This window comes from Delphinapterus leucas, chromosome 11, assembly GCF_059928025.1.
Source record: "Delphinapterus leucas isolate spDelLeu-1000000601 "Yukka" chromosome 11, BTC_Dleu_Yukka2, whole genome shotgun sequence".
NCBI classification, from domain to species: Eukaryota; Metazoa; Chordata; class Mammalia; order Artiodactyla; family Monodontidae; genus Delphinapterus; species Delphinapterus leucas.
The window spans coordinates 8,843,862-8,866,057 of NC_143139.1; the positions used below are offsets into that span (position 1 = coordinate 8,843,862).

The window sequence follows — 22,196 nt, forward strand, 5'->3', positions numbered from 1 at the left end:
ATTGTCTAAAGTTTACTTAAGGAATTCTTCCCATTAGTTTATGAGAAACACCTAACTTTTCTTTTCTTTTTTTGAACCCCATGTTCCTAGCATGACAAATAAATGGAGTCTTTCTTCTACAATACTTTTTAAGCAGGGTACCATTACTTGTAATAGGGAATTCTAGACACCTTGACCTTCATTCAAGTGTTCTGCTCTGGAAGATGTATGTCTTCATCCCCAGCAGGAGCCTCAGACCTTTTAGCCCTACCTTAAAGTCTGTCACTGTGACCTCCTGTAGTGACATTCTTTTTTTTTTCGGTATGCGGGCCTCTCACTGTTGTGGCCTCTCCCGTTGCAGAGCACAGCCTCCGGACGCGCAGGCCCAGCGGCCATGGCTCACGGGCCCAGCCGCTCCGCGGCACACCGGATCTTCCCAGACTGGGGCACGAACCCGTGTCCCCTGCATCGGCAGATGGACTCTCAACCACTGTGCCACCAGGGAAGCCTGTAGTGACATTCTTGATGCCTATGAATCTTGTCTCCTAGAGGAGGTTTCTTTCTTGCTCCCAAGATCATTTCACCTGGAGAATTACTCTTACCTTATGCTTTTAACAAATTAAGGGTTTGTTTCGAGCCTAACTATACATACTGTATAGTGCATAGATCTTAATTCTATAGCTTAATGAAATTTTACATACAAATACAATTGTATGTATATTTGTATGTATGTACATACAAATCTACTTCCCAGATTGAGATAAAGAACATTTCAGTTAACTTGCTCTTAAATTGGGCTCTTGATGTTTTGGGAGCAACTGCCCTTAGGTCCTGGTAAGGACCAGTATACCCCTTTTCATCAACTTGCTCGTTTCCACAAGCATCCTTTTTTTTCAGCTTTTGAATTTTTCCGGCCATAAGTAAACTGCACTATTTCAAGAGCAGCAAAAATCTCTATTCCAAATCCTATCCTCAAGAAGTGGACTAGGTGTCTCAATGAAAAACATGTTGCCTGTCATGTCAGTAAACAAAGGATGTTGCAGCCATCAAGCCATCACGTTACAGCTGCCCTGACTGTGAGCTCTGAGGGAACTCAGGATAGAAACAGGATGCCTGCCACCTAGCAGTCAACTGCGGCGCCCTCCCCCAACAGCGCACCCTGAGGAGACTCAGGATGAGAAAGCATCAGATACTGGCCCCCAGATAACTGAGATCCGTATCAAAGGAACGATTTCAGTGAGCCCAGACTTCTGCATCTTCCCATATATAAAAAAGCGCTAAGTTCCTTGAGATATCTGACTTTCTTTAATTAACAGTAAGCTTTTGATGTTCCGACTACCTGGTCTTTGTTGCAAAAACTCCTATGTATCCTGGCTTCTCCCTTACCTCTCTCAGAGCTATCTGAGATGCTGTGTCCCAGGCTTAAGTCCTTGATTTTGTCCGCCAAGTAAAACATAATTCTCAGCTTTTAGGTTGTGCCCTTTTTTCAGTTGACAGGTGTCTAGTGTTTTTTTCTTTTTTCACACGTGCCTCTATTTTTCTCTAACGTAATAGTTTCCATTGCATTTCCATGATGACTAATGAAGTTGAGCATCCTTTCTTATGTTTTTGGCCATTTACTATTTCATACAGAGTCTGTTCAAATTCTACCTATTACTGTATGGGTTTTCTCATTTTTTTTTATTGATTCGCAGGAGTTTCTTCTAACTTCTGGATACAAGCCCTTATCAAAGACTTGTGTTGCAAATATCTTTATTTTTTGTTTCTTGGTTAATACTTTTGGTGTCAATTGCTGGCTTTATGATTTCCTGTCATACTTTGAATAATTTCTGAAACCATTTACTACTGGGAAAACGATTCCCCTTTGTTATGTAGGCTCTTGCTTTTCATTCTCTAAGTCTTGAGTCTCTCTCCTTTTTAGCCCAGCCTTTAAAAGCCATAGGTACAGGTATAAAGCTCCTTTTCTTTTGTATATCTGTTTCACCTTGCTTCTAAGTTCTCGAATTTTTCTTGCAAGTTTTTCTTGGGTTTATTCTGCAGCAAGCCTCAAATCTTAAGAGAATAGGTTTCCTTCTTTTTTTTTTTTTTTTGGTTTGTTTTTTCCCTCCTCACATAAAGCCCGTTGTGGGTCTGAAAGCTTCTCTGCTCTGCACGCAGCTGCTCAGTGATTCTGGCTGCTTTGGTCTTATGGTCCCACCAACTGACCCTGAGGCCTGCACATTTGCCTGGAGACTCATAAAAGGCTTTTCAGTGCCTCAAACCAGAAATGACACATGTCACTTGTTCTCATATTCATTGCCCAGGATGGGTCACATGACTCCAGCCAACTACTTGGGGGACTGGGAAGTAGTTTTCCTTGTTCCAAGGGAGGACAAGCAACAGAAGGGATCTGGTGAACTCACAGCATTATCTCCGTCAGAGCAAGACTGCCTCCTTCTTCCCATTTCTTATTTTTTAAAGTTTGAGCAAACCTGATTCTTAGAGACAAGGTGTTCCAAATAAAAGTCTTTTAAATTTCTTTGCTGGCCTTCATTTTTTAATCATTCTATTAAATAGCCAGGACTTCACTCCAACACCAGGCTCTCCCTCTTTCTCAACATATGTAAATGGTCACTGCTACTATGTCAGATAAGCTGATTCGGCTCTCTCAGTGAAAAATAACAAGAAACAAAACCAAATAAAGCTGAGACAAGATCCCTCTGCTATCAAAGTAAGCAAAGTTCTACTCAAAATGTAATATATGAACACTGCACATAACTTTTAAAATGAAATGTCATAGCGGCATCATGAAGAATTAATGATAAAAGAATCTGACAATTGTGCCATAATGAAGGGTGTTCATTCTAGAATACAAAAGGGTGAAGAATCTACGTGTTTGTAGGTCATGAATAAGAATAAATATATCTGAGTCAGCATGAAGGAGTATAATGATTTTAAGGCAAGGGAACAGACCACAAGAAGCTATTGCATTGTTCCTTTATATCTTTGATGCTAAGTGTCTTCATTCAAAGAGGGACTATAACTCCCTGGAAATAAGACTTGAGACCTTTAGATTAAGAAGTTGTTGAAACAACAACAGCAACAAAACTGGGAAGACATACATATCTAATTTAAATGGGTATAGGCCTCAATAAAAGAATTGCATTTGCTCTTAAAATTCTAATCCCTTTAAACAACAAATTTTGTTAATCAGCAAAAATAATCACAGTCCTTTACTTTGTTTTAAAAAATTTTATTGAAGTGTAGTTGGTTTACAATGTTAATTCCTGCTGCACAGCAAAGTGACTCAGTTATACATATATATACATTCTTTTCCATGATGGTTTATCACAGATATTGAATATAGTTCCCTGTGCTATACAGTAAGACCTTGTTGTTTATCCATCCCATATATACTAGTTTGCATCTGCTAACCCCAGACTCCCAATCTCCCCCCTCCACCATAGTCCCTTTATTTTCTATTTGCTTGTTGGAGGAATATGATGGTTAGCTCTGAAGAAACTCACAACTCACAGAAGCTCTGTGTGGTCTAAGCACAAAGTGATGAAAATACAAGATGAACTTGGATAGCTACCTCATGTATGCAGGGACAGAAGCCTAACACAGATCATCAACTAGGTGAAGGTTGACAGATATTATGCTCTTCAGAACATTCCTCTCTCAACTAGGAATATCAGACTGCCTAGAGTGGCTGTTAGTGGCTGTCTTTCTGTTCCAACTGGTGTTATTCACTCTTGTACTTGATTCTTTCCTGACATGTTATCTTTCCTCCCAATCTCAACACCCACTCAGGAAATCTGAATGAGGAACCCTTTCTAAACCCTGAGTTGGAAAACTTTCATAATGAGGAGACACCACACATCACTGAGAATGAGACCATCTAGCATAACTGATCCATGAGAGCAAAAGTACAAGGATGATTACTCTTTGCTTTTATCTCAGCCTTCTCGTGTTTTGGGACACTTTGCTGGACTCAATTTAGTGTCCAGAAATAGGTAATAGTCCACGGATTATTTCTGTGTACCCACAAATTCTGTGAGGCCTGTGATGGAGACAACATTTTTAAATGAAAGACAGAGCAAAGTTTTTTTTTTAAAATAAATTTATTTATTTTTGGCTGCTTGGGTCTTCGTTGCTGTGCGTGGGCTTTCTCTAGTTGTGGTGAGCGGGGGCCACTCTTCAGTGCGGTGCGCGGGTTTCTCATTGTCGTGGCTCCTCTTGCTGTGGAGCACGGGCTTTAAGCACGCGGGCTTCAGTAGTTGTGGCACGTGGGCCCAGTAGTTGTGGCTCGCGGGCTCTAGAGCACAGGCTCAGTAGTTGTGGCGCACGGGCTTAGTTGCTCCGCGGCATGTGGGATCTTCCCGGACCAGGGCTCGAACCCATGTCCCCTGCATTGGCAGGTGGATTCCCAACCACTGTGCCACCACGGAAATCCCGGCAGGATAAGCATTTTATATTTGTAATTTTACTTAATTCCCACAAAAATGTTATGTTAGTTACTACTATTTCTCTTTTATCAATAAAGAGAAAGAGGCTTAGAGAGGTTAATTAGTTTGCCCAAATTACACAACCAGTAAGTGATAAAGACAGATTTTGAAACCACATCTGACTTCAGGTCACAAACATTTAACTTCTATAGTTTATTGCTTAGAACCAAAGGAAAGTTTTCGTTCTTAGGTTAATTCTTTCAAGCAAGCATTTTCCTACTGCCTATAAAATGGCCTTTCTTTTGGTAATTTTTCAGAGAATTGATAAAATAGCAGTTTCTATCCTTAAAACTCTGTTCAGACTCCCTGCATGAAGACAAACATGGCTTTAGAGAACATCTAGTTCAGCTCTTTCAGTTTTTGTTTTTTTTTTTTCCAGTACGCGGGCCTCTCACTGTTGTGGCCTCTCCCGTGGTGGAGCACAGGCTCCGGACGCGCAGGCTCAGTGGCCATGGCTCACGGGCCCAGCCGCTCCGCGGCAAGTGGGATCCTCCCGGACAGGGGCACAAACCCGTGTCCCCTGCATCGGCAGGCAGACCCCCAACCACTGCGCCACCAGGGAAGCCCCAGCTGTTTCAGTTTTAATGTTCAAGGTCAAAGAGATAATAAGAGGAGGAGCCAAGTCCTGAGTTCCCGGAAATCATTTGACTTGACCTTTCATGTTTGTACAAGAAAACCAACTCTTTCTTAACTCCCTGATTCCCCTCCACTGAGGCCAGTTTGTCTTAACTTCCCTTCCAAGTTGCAGCGGCAAGTGCCGTTCCCACCAAATCACTCTCCAAATCCTTTCCACAGCTTCCAGCTCCTCACCTCCAGTATTTCTGCTAAGGGAATCTGATGTTGTAAATTTTATCTTCACTTCTTGTCAATTTTCTGTGAACTAAATCAACCCTAAAGCAGGTATCGTATATTAACGTGGGTGTCTTCTTTGTAGACTTTCCCCTGGCACTACCTAGCAATTCCTCTGGTTCTGCCAACAAATCAGAAAGTTCTTTCTAAACCCTCTCCCAAGTAGCTCCTGTGTCATCAAGCAATTACATTTGTGCTTTCTTAATCATTCCTTCTTCTATTTGTCATTCTCATAACAGTTGAGGAAGACAGCAGAAGCTGTACTATCGTGTGACAACTTTAGTAACACAGGACACAATGAGATCAGTGATAAATCATGGAAGGAAATATTCTGGTTCAAGCAACCTCACAAGAGAAAAGACTGGAGGTCCTTCTTGTGTAGCAGCATAGCTTTTATTGTTCTTTGCAAACTACGCAAGTGAGAAACCCAAAATTTCTCTAGAAGAAAGGGAAGAATAACTGTGATTTAAAGATGCTTTCCTTTTTCCTTTAGCTATCCTGCTGCCTCTGAAAAAAGCCCAGCAAACAGTTAAAGACCCAGACTGGTAAGTCCGATATGATGACAAGCGTGATAAGGTTTTGATGAGCAGATGTGTGAGCATTAAGACTGTCTATCCTCTAAACACCCAGACCTGACCCCTTCACTGGGTCTTTGTTTCCTTGGAGGCGCCCATGACCATGGAACAATCTGTGTGGGTTTCTCCTGTTAATCTGCCTTAGATCGATTTAATTCTCACACCCAGCTGGAGACCCTAAGGGGGCAGGGGAAAAGTTATGCCCCCTCTAAAATTTGATCTCTGTTCCACTGTCCCTTCTCTGAGGCCTTCCTGACCTCCCTGTTTAAAACTGAACCCCCAATGTTCCTTGTCAGCTTCATGTTCCCTAGCATTTAAAAGTGGCTGACATCTCCTCCAAAACTTGAAGGCTCATGGTGTGCTCACAACAAATGTCACTAAAATGCATGCTCCCCCGGGGCCAAGGTCCGTGCTGTGTTTTCTTCTGCTGTTTGTTTGTTCCTTCCCAGTACTAGATCAGGCCTGCCACGTGCAAGGCACTCGACAAATGTCTGTTGAATGAACGGACCTGAATGAATAGTTGTGCAATCATTTTACACAGTAATCTTACTGGGTTCTGAGAGCCGAGGGTTCAAAATAAATGCATAGTGGGTTCCATTTACCTTAAAAAAAAAAAAAAAAAAAGACTGTCTATTCTCAGTCATTTTTTTTTTTTGCTTTTCTTTAGAGCAAACAGAGAGCAAAGGGCTTAGGTACAGAGAGGAGAATAATATACGGTTTTCCTCTCCCTGATCACAACTATTCAAATAATCTCCACATTCAAAATATACCCTCTTCCTCCCAAGACCATCACAGGGTTCATCTAATCAGAGTATCATGTTTGACATCTAAGATCTTATGATTACATTAATATTTCAACCCCAATTCCAAAAGAGCAACTCACCAGGAACAATTTACTCAGCAGATAATTTTTTAAAGTAATATTGCATTTCATGTTTGTTCTTTAAGTCTATTTATCCTTCCATTAATTAGTTCGAATGTCAATTATTCTAATCATTAGTACAGATTAAGAACGAATACAGATGAACATTTCTTAAGTTTCTCTTATTCCTTCCCCAGAGTCATGCCCTACTACTTCTGTTATATGATATTGAAATTTTAGGGAGAGATTTGGTTTATTTTTAGTAGTATTTCCAATAGTTGGCTGAATCAATCATTCAAAGACAATTTCTTGTTGATTTACTTGTCACTTTGGCCAATAAGAATCAATTTTTCCAATCTTAAATAATTAATTTGATAGAATAGTTTTTTTAATATAATTTTAGAAATACAGCCTTCTTCAACCTATTAACTTTAAATTAAAGGTGTGTCTATATAGAGGATACAAAAGAAATATGTGATATGGTTTACTGTCCTCAAGGAACAATCTTCATGAGAGAGTAAGGCTTGCATACCCTTAGGAAGGTAGTAAATAAATATGTACTAAATTCAACATTTTACTGCTAGACTATGTGATACAAACAAGTGATGCACATTCCCATGGACCTGGAGTACAAAGACAATTAGTAAGTTGTTGGGAATCAAATAAAAAGAGATTAAAAAGAGCTAGATGAAATGAACAACAATGGAGTATACTTGATCGGACGACTCTTCCACAGCTAGCTTTGCAGTTATTATGGTATGTGTGCTATCAGGATGAATATGAAAAAAGTAGTGCTTGAAATAAGATTGAAAATAACTATTGTAATATATTATTTGAACCTCTCTCTAGCCTTACGAGTTCTATTATTCTAAAAAATCATATCACTTTTTAACAAAGAAACAATGTAACATAATTTCCAAGTTAACCTAGTTTACAAGTTAACCTCAGATATCATTATAAGGTTTTCAACGAAATTCTAAAATTGTTTATTTAGGTGTGGTAACACACTTTTTGATTTTTATAAATTTTTGTGTGCGGAACTGTTTGTTTGGCCTTATATTTTCTTTTAATGTTACATATTACTCAAAAAGAAACTTAAGATAGGAAGCCATGCTAAAAAAATAAAAAATAAAAGAACCATGAAAATTGTTGCAATTGAAATCTAGAAATACAATGATGTATGATATTATAGAAGCTATACTTATAATGACCACAGGGTGGCATCCTAGCATCATGCATGACAATAATACTCGATCTGGACGTGCTATCAGAATACAACGAAAACTAGCTCAAATTATTGTAGGTTCTTCCCTCCAAGAAAGTTGTCAAGAGAGGCCAGACTTTAAACATCATGCTTTTTTGTGTATATGTTTGATTTTTCTTGACTCATAGCTAGTTTTACCCTTCCCTTGGCAACTGCCCTTTGCCCCTGGTCAAACCTGCCCTCTTCGAAAAAGAAAATTGAATCCTGCCTATTCCTCAAACTAGCAATGCACGAAGAAAGTGAGAATTTCAACAAAAAGACTGAAAATATTTTAGAGTACCAAAGAGACATAATAGAGCTGAAGAGTACAATAAGAAAACTAAAAAATTCAATAAAGGGGCTCAACAACAGAGTAAATCAAGCAGAAGAAATGATTAGCAAACTCAAAGACAGGGCAGTGGAATGCATCCAGTAAGAGGAACAAAAAGAAAAAGAATGAAAAAGAATAAAAACAACTTAAGGGACATATGGGGTAACATCAAGCGAAGCCAATATCTGCATTACATGGGTCTCTGAAGGAGAAGAGATAGGCAGGGACAGAAAACTTATTCAAAGAAATAATGGTGGAAAACATCCCTAACCTGGGGAAATTAACAGAAATCCAGATCCAGGAAGCCCAAGAAAGTTCCAAACAAGATGAATCTATAAAAAACCCACACTGAGACACATTATAATTAAATTGTAAAAAGTCAAAGACAAGGAAAAAATATTAAAAGCAGCAACAGACAAACAACTTATGAACAAGGGACCCCCCCATAAAACTATCAGCAGATTTATCAGCAGAATCTTTGCAGGTGGAAGGGAGTGGCATGATAACACTCAAAGTGCTGGGGAAAAAAACAAACTGCCAACCAAAACACTCTACTAAGGAAAAAGAACAAATCTGTAACTATGTGTGGTGATGGATATTACCTAGACTTATTGTGGTGATTATTTCATAATATATACATATATCAATTGAATCATGTTGTACACCTGAAACTAAATAAAGTTATGTATCAATTATATCTCAATTTTTTAAAAATTGTAATAAAAAGAATACCTAGCAAAGTTGTCCTTGAAGGAGAGAGTTTTCGAGACAAGCAAAGGCTGAAGGACTTCATCACCACTAGATCAGCCTTACAAGAAATGTCAAAAGGACTTTAAGCTGAAACGAAAAGAAGCTAATCAGTAACAGGAAAATATATGAAAGTATAAATCTCAATGGTAAAGATCTCTTTCTCTCTCTCCCCCCCCCATATATATATACACATACGGTTAAATTCAGAATACTCTAATGTTGTAATGGTGGTGGATAAATCACTTATAAATTTCGTATTAATGTTAAAGTATTAAATATAACACATAACTATAACTACAATAATTTGTTAACGGATACACAAAGTAAAGATGTAAATTGTGATATCAAAAACATAAAACATGATGGGGGGGCAGGAGAGTAAAACTGTAGAGCTTCAGTATGATTTCAAAGTTAATTGTTGTCACCTTAAGATAGGCTGTGAAAAATATGTTTTATGTAAGCCTCATGACAACCACAAAGTAGAAATCCATATTATCTACAGATAATCTATATAATAGTAGGGGACTTCAATACCCAATTTCAACAATGGATAGATCATCCAGACAGAATATCAATAAGGAAACATCGGGCTTATACTACATGCTGGTCATATGGACTTAACATTTACAGAACATTCCACCCATTCTTCTCAAGTACACATGGAACATTCTCCATGAAGGATCCTGTTAGGCCACAAAACAATTCTTAACTACTTTAATATTGCAATCATATCAAGCATCTTTTCTAATCACAACAGTATGAAACTAGAAATCAATAATAAGAGGAAAACTGGAAAATTCAAAAATACATGAAGAATAACAACATGCTTCTGAACAACCAGTGGATCAAAAAAGAAATCAAAAGGGAAATAAAAAATATCTTGAGACAAATAAAAATAAAAACACAATATATCATAACTTGATGCAGCAAAAGCAGTTCTAAGAGGGAAGTTCATAGCAATCAATGCCTACATAGAGAAAAAAGAAAGTTATCAAATAAAAACCTAACTTATACCTCAAGGAACTAGAATAAGAAAAACTAAATCCAAAGTAAGTAGATGAAGGAAAATATTAATAATAAAGATAAGAATAGAAATAAAACTAGGAATTAGAGAGAAAATAGAAAAGGTCAATAAAACTAATACCTGTGTTTTGGAAAAGATAAACAAGACTGACAAATTCTTAGCCAGACTAAGAAAAAAAAAAAAGGACAAGACTCAAATTAATAAAATTATGAATGAAAGAGGAAACATTATACCTGAAACACAGAAATACTAAAGATCATAAGAAACTACTATGAACAATTGTATGCCAAATAACCTAGAAGAAATTGACAAATTCATAGAAATATATAATCTACCAAGACTGAATCATGAAGAAATAGAACATCTAAATAGACCAATTACTAGTAAGATTGAATCTGTAATCAAAAACCTCCCAACAAACAAAAGTCCTGGTCCAGATGGCTTCACTGGTGAATTCTACCAAATATTCAAAGAATTAATACCAATCCTTCCCAAACTCTTCCAAAATATAGAAGAGGAGGAAACACTGCCCAACTCATTTTATGAGATGAGCATTACATTAATAGCAAAGTTAGACAAGAACAATACTGGAAAAGAAAATTACAGGTCAATATCCCTGATGAACATAAATGAAAAAATTCTCAACAAAATATTAGCAAACCAAATTCAACAGCACATTAAAAGAATAACACACCATGATCAAGTGTAATTTATTCCTCAGATGCAAGGATGGTTCAACACTCACAAAACAACCAATGTGATACACCACATTGATAGAATGAAAGACAAAAATCATATGAACATCTCAATAGATGCAGAAAAAGGATCTGACAAAATTCAACATCCATTCATGTTAAACTCTCAACAAGCTGGGTATAGAGGGAACATATCTCAACTTTAATAAAGGCCATATATGACAAGCCTACAGCTTTTCAGTAGCGAAAAGCTTTCCCTCTAAGATCAGAAACAAAACAAGGATGCCCATTCTCACCACTTTTATTCAACATAGTACTGAAAGTCCTAGTCATGGCAATTAGGTATGATAAAAAAAAAAAAGCATCCAAATTGAAAAGGAAGAAGTGGGACTTCCCTGGTGGCGCAGTGGTTAAGAATCCACCTGCCAATGCAGGGGACATGGGTTCGAGCCCTGGTCCGGGAAGATCCCACACACCGCAGAGCAACTAAGCCCATGCACCACAACTACTGAGCCTGCACTCTAGAGCCCGCGAGCCACTAAGCCCATGCACCACAACTACTGAGCCTGCACTCTAGAGCCCACGAGCCACTACTACTGAAGCCTGCACACCTAGAGCCTGTGCTCCGCAACAAGAGAAGACACTGCAATGAGAAGCCTGAGCATCGCAACGAAGAGTAGCCCCAGATCACTGCAACTAGAGAAAGCCCACATGCAGCAACGAAGACCCAATGCAGATAAAACTAAATAAAAGTATATATTAAAAAAAGGAAGAAGTAAAACTCTTTATTTGCAGATGGCATATTATATTAAAAAAAACATAAACACTCCACCAAATAAACTGCTAGAACTAATAAACAAATTCAGTAAACTTGCAAGATACAAACTCAATATCCGAAATTCAGTTGCATTTCTATACACTAACAATGAACTATCAGAAAGACAAATTAAGAAAACAATCTCATTTATAACTGCATCAAAAAGAACAAAATACCTTGGAATAAATTTAACTAATGAGGTGAAAGATCTGTACACTGAAAACTGCAAGACATTTAAAGAAACTGAAGAAGGTGAAGAAGACACAGATAAGTGGAAAGCTATTCCATACTCATGAATCAGAATAATTAATATTGTTAAAATATCCATACCACCCCCAAGAGATCTACAGATTGAATGCAAGCTCTATCAAAATTATCACAGCATTTTTCACATAAATAGAAAAAAATCTTAAAATCTGTATGGAACTACAAAAGACTCTGAACAGCCAAAGCAATCTTGAGAAAGAACAAAGCTGGGAGCATCACACATCCTGATTTCAAACCACAGTACAAGCTATAGTAATCAGAACAGATAGTATTGGCATAAAAACAGACACATAGTTCAATGGAACAGAACAGAGAGCCCAGAAACAAACATAAGCATATACACTCAACTAATTTTCAACAAAGATGCCAAGAGTATACGGTGGGGAAAGGACAGTCTCTTCAATAAATGGTGTTGGAAAAACTTAATATACAACTGCAAAAGATGAAACCAGACCCCTATCTTACACCACACACAAAAATCAGTTCAGAATGAATTAAGGACCTGAACTTAAGACCTGAAACTATAAAAATCCTAGAAGAAAGCATAGGGAAAATGTTCCTTGACACTGGTCTTGGCAATGAGTTTTTGGATTTGACACCAAAAACAAAGGCAACAACAGCAAAAATAAACAAGTGGGACTACATCCAACTAAAAAGCTTCCACACAACAAAAGATACCATCAGCAAAATGAGAAGGCCACCTTTGGAACGGGAGTAAATATCTGCAAGTCATATGCTGATAAGGGGTTAGTGTACAAAATACACATGGCACTCACACAACTCAATAGCAGAACAGAAAACAAAAACAAACAAACAACTAAGAATATGATTTTTAAAATGGGTAAAGGACCTGAATAGACATTTTTGCAAAGAAAACATAAAAATGTCCAACAGGTTTACGAAAAGGTGCTCAACGTCACTAATGACCAGGGAAAGGCAAATCAAATGAGATACACCACATCTATTAGGATGTCTATATCCAAAAAGCAAGATACAACAAATGCTGGCAAGGATGTAAAAAGGGAACCCTAGTGCACCACTGATAGGAATGTAAACTGGTACAGGCAGTTGGAAAAACGTATGGTGGTTCCTCAAGAACTTAACAATAGAGATACCATATGATCCAGCAATCCCAGTTCTGGATATACATCCAGTGGAAACAGAATCATTTTCTTAGAGTTATCTGTACTCCCATGTTCATTGAAGCATTATTCACAATAGCCAACTATGAAAACAACCTAAGTGTCCACAGAAGGACGAATGGATAAAGAAAATGTGAAATAAATATATATGTCTCACAAATATTATTCGGCCACCAAAAAAAAAAAAAAAAAAGGAAATCCTGCCGTTTGCAACAACATGAGTAAAACTGCTAGAGGACGTTTTGCTTAGTGAAATAAGCCATACAGGGAAAGACAAATACTTCATGGTATTACTTATATATGATATCTTACAAAAAAAAAAAGTTAAATTTACAGAAAGATATGGTGATTGCCAGAGGTTAGGGGAAATGAGAAGAGGTTGGCAAAAGGGTACAGACTTTCAGCTATAACACAAATAAGGTCTGAGGATCTAATGTATAACATGGTGACTATAGCTGTTAATCCTGTAAATTTGCTAAGAGAGCTGAACTTGTGTTCTCACACAAATAAAAGGGCGGCTGGGTAAATATGTGAGGCAATTTATGTGCTAATTAACTTGATTGTGGGAATCCTTTAACAATGTATATGTATATCAAATCATCACATCATACACCTTAAATATAATTTTGTCAATTATACTTCAATAAAGCTGAAAAAACAGAGAAAATGTGTTGAAATTGGTTAAGCCTTCTTCAGCCTGGGTCTATGAATAACTGCAGAGAGGGGATAAATGGAATAGTATTCAGCAGTAAAAAGGAATGGGCAAGATGTTACAGAGTCCCACGGAGTCACCTCCAGTTATACGTCTAAGTGAAAAACAGCAAGATGCAGAACAATGTGTATAGTGTGCTATCTAGTGCCTAAGGAAGTGCAGAAGGCTTTGTAACTGAAAACTAATTTTTTAAAATAGTTACCTATTTGGAGTGTAACAGAGATGAGGAGACAGGAAAGAAGCTAGACTTCTTTAAATACACTTTTTTTTTTTTTTTTTTGCTGTACGCAGGCCTCTCACTGTTGTGGCCTCTCCCGTTGCGGAGCACAGGCTCCGGATGCGCAGGCTCAGCGGCCATGGCTCACGGGCCCAGCTGCTCCACGGCATGTGGGATCTTCCCAGACCGGGGCACAAACCCGTGTCCCCTGCATCGGCAGGCAGACTCTCAACCACTGCACCACCAGGGAAGCCCTATACTTTGTTTTGAAGTTTTGACTCTGGTACCATGAAAATTTATTACATAATAATAGACAAAATTAAATCAAAAGAACTATCAATCTGTAAAAATCAAATGCAAAATAAAGCAAAGACACTTGTTTGTATAATGCATGGTTTAATAATAAAGTTGTTTCAAATGATGCTAAGACATGGTAATTTTACTTTTTATCTCCATTAGGATATATTCTTAAATAAGGGAAATCTTAAATTTTTTTTAATAATTATGTTGTTAGAATAGCATATGGTTAGTCTGAAACTATTATGCACAGAGATGCACACAAATAATTGTTAATTTTTTGTTAGGGACCAAAATTTTCAGCATTAGAAAAAAGAAATAAACATATACAAAATTAGAATTGGAAAGGTCAACATGAACTCACTGAAATTTATTTTAAAAGAATCTATTCTGGTGGTTTTAAGCATAAAGGCATTTTTGAGAGAGTATCAAAGTATTACAAGGTCTGCAGAAGGAGATTCAGAGCTAAGCGTCCAGAAATGATGCTGACATCAGATATTTTTCTAGATACCTTAAGAGGGAAAAATCTTAATCTGATGTTGCAGCTAATGGTTTGCTTCAGTATGACACAAATCTGATGCTTGAATGTACAGTCTTGATCCAGAAATTGCAGTGTTACTATGGGATCTAATCATTGCTATCATATGTTACAATTTGTTTTTCTTTCACTGAGTTTACTAAACCTACATAAAGGTTTCCACTGAACATCAAACGGTTCCTGATGTGTTGCCTACTGAAAGGCTAAACTCAATCTGTTAGCCTGCAAATGTGGGACAGACTCTTTCACTGAGTTGTAATTTTTCTCTTGTGTTTAGGCATGGATCGTTTGGATCCAATCCTTGCAGGCTGAATGCATTTTTAAAAATATAATAGAACACTTATATTGGCAAATTCTTTAAAAAAGGAGCTGAGAATTTTCAGACCTGCTGCAGCTTACCTTAAAGCTTTTTCAAAGCATCATTAAACCAAACAAGCCATTAAAAAGTACTAAACTGGGCATATGTATATGTATAACTGATGCACTTTGTTATAAAGCAGAAACTAACACACCATTGTGAAGCAATTATACTCCAATAAAGATGTTAAAAAAAAAAAAAAGAAAGAAATGAAGCACTTACATTTGATCTTGGTATGATCTCCTCTTTAGGTAGAGCTCTACCAGGAGCTTTTGGTTGCATTCCTGGCCCTACTGATGTGAAACGCAGTGAGATGAACTACTTTTCAGAGCCTGTCTAGGCCTCCTGAAAATGAAAATCAATGTGTGTGATGAAAAGATGAGCATGACCCCTGGGGATTTTAAGCTTCATGATGATTTAATAGCAAATCATTGTAAATTCAGCAGACTTGACTTTCCCAATAAACATTTAGTTTAAAGGAGAAAAAAAAAAGTACTAAATTGGGAATATAGGGTCAACAATAAGGGGATAAGAAAGATCTGGAAAGGAAGGCCAAGTTAAAGAGTCAATGAAGCAACATCTAGAGAAATGGTTTAAGACGTGTTCCTGTTGAAGCTTACTTATGTGTGCCTACTTGGCAAAAAGTGTGGATCAGTCATTCAAGTCTAAACATCAAGGGACAGAATAAAAAACACAGTCATGTAAAACACTGATCCTATCCCACTCTCCACTGTCACTTTCACCTGACAGAAATCTTTCGTCAGCTCTGCAGCATTGACAAGTAGGAGCTGGAGCTTCATGACTGCTCTTCTTTGCCTATTCCTTTCCAACTGGAACAGGATATCAACCTAGCCATGTTATAAACATTGATAAATGGCTGCTGTTTTCCCCGTGGGCTTAGAATGAAAGATCTGGTTTTCATGGAGTTAACAAGAGCTAGTGGGGAGGGAGGGGAGCGAAGAGCAGAAGAATGGTGGAAGAGAATGAGCCCACAGAGTTTTATGTGGTTGGAAATGGAAGAGTCAGGGACTTAATGACTTCTGTGACCCTGAATACCTCTATTATTCTTTCAATTTTCAGAAAGGATGAATTGTACTTCTATGTGGAAACGATACATCTACTGGTTCTGAGTTGTCATTGATCTTACACTACTCTTCAGTCTCTATACCAGTATTTTAGAAGTTGTCTTGAGTGAGCAGTTATCAGTTCCTCTAGGTGCTGTCTAGTTGCTGGGTTGGTACTGGTAGCAAAGTAGCAAAAGAAATTCTAGTCGGGGATACACAATTGAGCTTTATACAGTTTTATATATGTGGATATGTGTGTGTGTGTTTGCTTAAATAAGTGTGTAATTTCTAACACTTGCACCTGAAATCGTCCTAATACATAGGAAATCCACTGCCTGAGACTGTGATCCTTTAAGTTAAAGCATGATATAAATACGGAGACTTTGTGCCCAAACTGGCTTATGTAAGGAGATCACCTTGCCATAATATTAAAGTTAATGTTACGGAATCAAATGGGTAAGATTCCTGGCTAGTAGCCCAGTTCACAGAGACTAACCCGCGTTTTAACGCAAGCTCCTCGGGCAAGTTCCAGAATTTTACTTAGCTTCCTTTCTTCATTTTAAAATGAAAACACTATCGGTAAGGCTGTTCGTATATGCTGTACAAAATTACTGCATGGCATACATGTAAATAAATAACCCGTTCCCGACCTACCAAGAGTTAAAACGCTAAACGCTGAATACCATTTTAAGCAGCAGACAGGAAGGGGCGGAGCGCCAGCCGCAGCCCCCGCCTCACCGCCGGTAGGGAAGCAGCAGCGGCTACGTCAGGCGCGAGTGTAAGCCCAGCTGCCGCTTAGCCCCCGGCCCCTTCCGGTCACCGCCGTCAGTCGGGGGGTCCGCGGGGTCTACGGTCACCCTGCGCTCCACGCACCGCACCGGGCAAGCGGCGACACCGCGTCCATGGCCACCGCGGCGGCTCCGTCATCCTTGGCTCTCAAGGCCTCGAGCTTGGCCGCGGCCCCCGGCTCGTACGGGGTCTTCTGCAAGGGGCTCTCCCGCACCCTCCTCGCCTTCTTCGAGCTGGCCTGGCAGCTGCGCATGAACTTCCCGTACTTCTACATCGCGGGCTCCGTGGTCCTCAACATCCGCTTGCAGGTACACTTCTAGAGCCCTGAGGAAGCCGCCGGTATCCCGGGCCTGCATTATGGCCGACTCCCAGGAGGCCCCGCGGCGCCGCGGAACTGGGGGCGAGGAGTTCCGCTGTCTCGCGAGAGTGCCTGGGCTCCCTCCGCGGCTGTGCTCTCCGCTCTCAGCCGAGCTCCTGTACTGTCACTGAGACCTTGCCGAGATTAGGAAGAGGAAATACGCGATTCCGGGAGCCGAGAAAGAACTTCAGTTAAGACCCACGACAATATTTAAGAAGCTGTGCATCCTTAAAACAAAAACGGGACGAACAGGCTGCATGACAAAAAGGGAAAGGTACTAAAATTTTCAGGACAAAAATGTACAAGCTCATGGTCCATATTAATTTAATAAATAAGTAAATTTCGGGAGTATGAGACTGGAATATAAGCAGGACGATGAATGAGTAAGAAGCTGGAGATCTTAAGGATATGCTGTGGAGGGCATATATTTCTTCATCCCACAAGAAAAAACAATGACGATCAGAAGCTTTCACTGAAAAAAACTATACAGGAAACACATCCTTCAAATACCAAACAATGTAAAATGCTGCAGGATTTTGAGTGTAAGAAAGTGGACTCTATTTCAGTGTCCCTATGAGTAACATGCAGTTCAAAATCTTGGAGCCAAAGAGAAGGAAATCCAGTCATAGCGCAAAGCTTGGCGACTTATCGAATAACATTTAAATAGTCATAATAATGTAAATGCTGTTTATGGTTTTCATCTTTTTAAGAGAACACTTACAGTTACAAAGTTTGAGTGCACATGTTATCAGCCTTGATGGTGTAAACGTGAGGGTACCTGGAATGGTAATGGTGTCTTTTAAAGTGGGAAGCTGAGAGGAAAATTCTGTTGTCGATGGGGGAAGAGGGCATTCTATTATTTAAAGAGTAGCCATAAAGTTGCTTAAATGTAACTATATGAAAGAGAGAAGAGGAGGGGAGAACAGCATGAGGTCAACAAGAAATGCCTAGAGATTAGAGTTAGGGTGGAATGTTTCAGATTACCTGATGTATTTGGAGTCAAGAGATTTTTAGATTTCAGAGAGTCTGGAGACGAATTAGTGGTCTGCAAAATTTTTTCTAATTAAGGAAGCAAAGCTGAGGCAGTTATAAACCCCGGGAAAAATAAAAAAAATTTTCAAGAACTACACTGCATAACTCCACTGTGAAGAATATTACTACTCATCATATAAAGCCAGTTATAATTATATAAACACTGAATACAGGTAAATTATTAGGTAACATTGGAACGACTGGAAAAGAGAGAGATGTATATGTAATGGGGGAGAATCAATCAAGATCTGATATAGAAAAGTTGATTTTAAAAAAGCAGTATAACTTGTCACTTAGAGTACAATAAGAAATAGCTAAGAGTTAAAATTGGTAGTCTCTGGAGAAAGAAAATCAGGGATAGACAGAAAGGTGGAGGACTGCTGTTTTTCACTACCAGTCTAACAGTAACGGTGATTTTTCTTAGCCGTGTGTGTGTGTGTGCGAAGATATATATATAGATACAGATATCAGGCGGACCTCTGTTAAAATACAAACTAATTTTGTGGTCCAGGTGAGCCCATTAATCTGCCTAAACCCCAGTTTTCTCAATTCTATTAAATGAGAGTAAAAATACCCACCTTGAAAGATCAGTCAAGAATTAAAAATAAGCCTGACTTAGTGCTTGATACATACCATACACAGTAAAGAGTATTTGTTATAACAGAATATTTCATTAACTTGTGAATAAAACTTAAAGCTCTCATATGGAGTGCCTGCTTTTCCATTGGAGGGTTTTAGTACTGAAGGAGGTTTGTAGATTACTGACAACGGGGGTGTAGGGAAGACCCTCCAGGAAGAGACATTTGAGCTGAAAGGGGCAATTATTTGCCAAAGTAAAGACGTAAACTATTTGTAGTGTTCTGTATTCCACTAATTGTATCCAACAAACAAGTGTACTCTAGGAATATAAAATAAGTGCCCCCTGTAGCACAATGTCTTGCTTTGAGTAACTTCTTCCTACCCTTCATTCCTTGTCTCCAGCCAAAGTAGAGTACATCTTCATCTTTCTACGTCGTACACTTTCTTCAACCTTCTGTACTTTTTTTTTTTTGACTTATGGTTACTCTACCTGTGTTTTAAGGCTGAACTTAGACATCACTTTTTCCATTAAGTTTTTCCCAGATGCTCCTGACCAGATTAGAGATCATTTCTTTTAATCCACCTAAAGGGCTGTGTTAATATCAACCTATGCCATTTTCATAGGTTTACGTTATTTGTGCTTAATTGTGCATTAATTATCAGATGCAGTTTTTTAAAGAATATCCAAGAAGACAGGTTTCCGGACTATGATCTCTTCCCTTGGTAATTATATATTGCTGTGAAAGTGCAGGGACTAAAACATTTTAGTCTAAAATATCAGAAATGTAATTTGATCAATGAAATAATTCAGTATTGCCAATGGGCTTACAAATGGTGGGCATCACTATTTCCTAGAGGCACTAATGTCCCAATTTGTAACACAAAAGAATGAGGCTGCCATTAGCCCTGGAATGGTGACATACAGGGATTTGGGTGGCTAATGAACATGTGCCTTCCTCAACCTTTTTTTCTTCATATTAGTGTTGTGCTACACTGAAGAAACTAAGGCACTTTAGCAGATTTATTATTATATCCTCCACCTAGATTAGAAGCCCTGTGAGGGAAGGTACTGTATCCTATCGAATTTTACAGCCTGTAATATCAGCAAATATACAGTAGGAACTGAATGAAAGCTCCATGATTTACCATTTATTCTTAACAATTGCTCTTAAAACCAGATGTGTATTTTTCTTCCTACATGATACAACTCAGTAAAGTTTCCCATGGAAGAAAAGAAGAATTTTGCTCTACTTATTATTAACCACTTACTATTCTAATTTACAAGGAATTTTATTCCTCCTGGCATCCTTCCAGGTCACATCCATGAAGCCAAAGATTTTCTCAATCCCCAGCCTAGAGCATTGCCTAATGTGAGTAAATATTGTTGAATGAATGCCAAATTAGTTGGTTTTTCTACACTTAGCAGTCAATAAAAGAAATAAAGATGTGTTTGTCCCTGATACTAAAGTCATCTACTTTATTTCTCCCATAAATCAAGCTTTTTCAGGCCTTGAAGAATATTGATTGGCCCAGAGATCTCAAACTTGAAGAAGCAAAGAGGTGGCATAATTCTGATCAATAAAGAAAAACACCTGTTTATGCAGTGCAACTGACAAGAATGCTGGGGGAATGGAGACTCTTAATAGTTTAAAGGGAAATAGTGATCACAGTAAACACATAACCTAAGGGTTAGGGAGCAAGATTTTTTTTTTTTAAGGATTTTAAAATTGAGGGTAAAAATACTTATGATTAGTTGGCTAAAAGAATGTATCATCAGGACTTGCCTGGTGGTCCAGTGGTTAAGGCTTTGCCTTCCAATACAGGGGGTGTGGGTTCAATCCCTGGTCAAGGAGCTAAGATCCCACATGCCTTGCGGCCAAAAAACCAAAACAAAACAGAAGCAATATTGTAACAAATTCAATAGAAGACTTTAAAAATGGTCCACATCAAAAAAAAAAAAAAAACCTTGAAAAAAAAAAAGAACGTATCACTATCAGCATGTTTTTAAAATGTTACTGAAATTTTAATACCAGGAACTATGAAAAGTTATTTACTTACATGATCATAATCCTCACGTGTACCCTATGAGGAAGATATTTTCATCATTTTTTCAGGTAAGGAAACTAGGATTTAGTGAGGTTAAGTAACTTTCCTAAGGTCAGAGTAACTGGCCAAACCACAAGTGCATCTCAAGTTTATTACTAAAGATACATTTGATGAGGGATTCAATTTTTTTTACATGTATAGGTAATTCTGAATAATCCCGTCGCTTTTCTCAAATTCTCAAACAGAAGTATTACCTGAGTAATACTTGAGGATATCTTTTTTAAATATAATTATTGAGGGCCTTTTGTATTAGAATATAAATATTTAACATTATTTGATATTAAATTCGAGTATTTTATACTCTGATGCCTAAAGCCAGTTGGCCTATTTGTGGGGAAGTGGGGTGAAGGCGATGGAGGACACAGAGGAAAGGACATTCATTTCCCCTAGGATGGAAAGAAAACACTTTCCTTCCCATGATGGAGTGGAGATCGGGTAAAAACATGAATTTTGAAGCTCAGTCATCGCTGTCCTGAGGAGGCCGAACTAAATTCCCGGTTACAAAATTCTGCAGTCCTATTTTAATGGAGACTTTTCTTGGGGCATCAATAGCATTTGATAGAGTCAAGAAGAAAACAGAACTTACACACGGAGACATAAAGTGGTGGCGGAATAGAAAGTTTATGAATATAGGTACAAAAGGAGAGGAAAATCCTAATGCCTGGAAGGTAGTCTGAGGAGTAGATTTGGAAGATTCCAAACACAGTGGACCAAGGAAAGAACCCCTTCAATAGCTATCAGAATTTCCAACACTTGGGCTGGATTGAGTCACATCAGTCTATTTCTTGAATTACCCTAAGTGTGGAAACTTCCTTGCGATTTCAGCAAGAACACATGATAGCCTACTGCCCAGCAGGATTACCACCAGGTCAGGTCATGAATCTTTTGCAGCTGAAACCAACTCCTCCCCACCCCCACTCCTCACTAATACAAATCTCAGCAATGACCTTGGAAGAACTGAAAGGCCAAAGGACATTCCTGGTGCCTACAACAAATGAAGAAGCACTGGAATTCTTAGTAAAGTACATCTTAGTTGCAGTACATCTGAGGGCACTCCTGCCAGTTTCTGTCCTAATTAGGGATCTGCAGTGAATATTGGAAATTCTTGCTCATCCTTATGGCTTT

At 38.4% G+C, this 22,196-nt stretch overlaps 1 protein-coding gene across 1 annotated transcript; it reads left to right on the plus strand.

Annotated features, from left to right (window-relative positions):
• The first annotated feature begins 16,911 nt into the window (after positions 1–16,911).
• Positions 16,912–19,319, plus strand: SMIM10L1 (small integral membrane protein 10 like 1). Its single transcript, XM_022577595.3, has one exon. The coding sequence runs from the start codon at positions 17,110–17,112 to the stop codon at positions 17,314–17,316; it is 207 nt and encodes a 68-aa protein (XP_022433303.1). The 5' UTR covers positions 16,912–17,109; the 3' UTR covers positions 17,317–19,319.
• Positions 19,320–22,196: the final 2,877 nt, after the last annotated feature.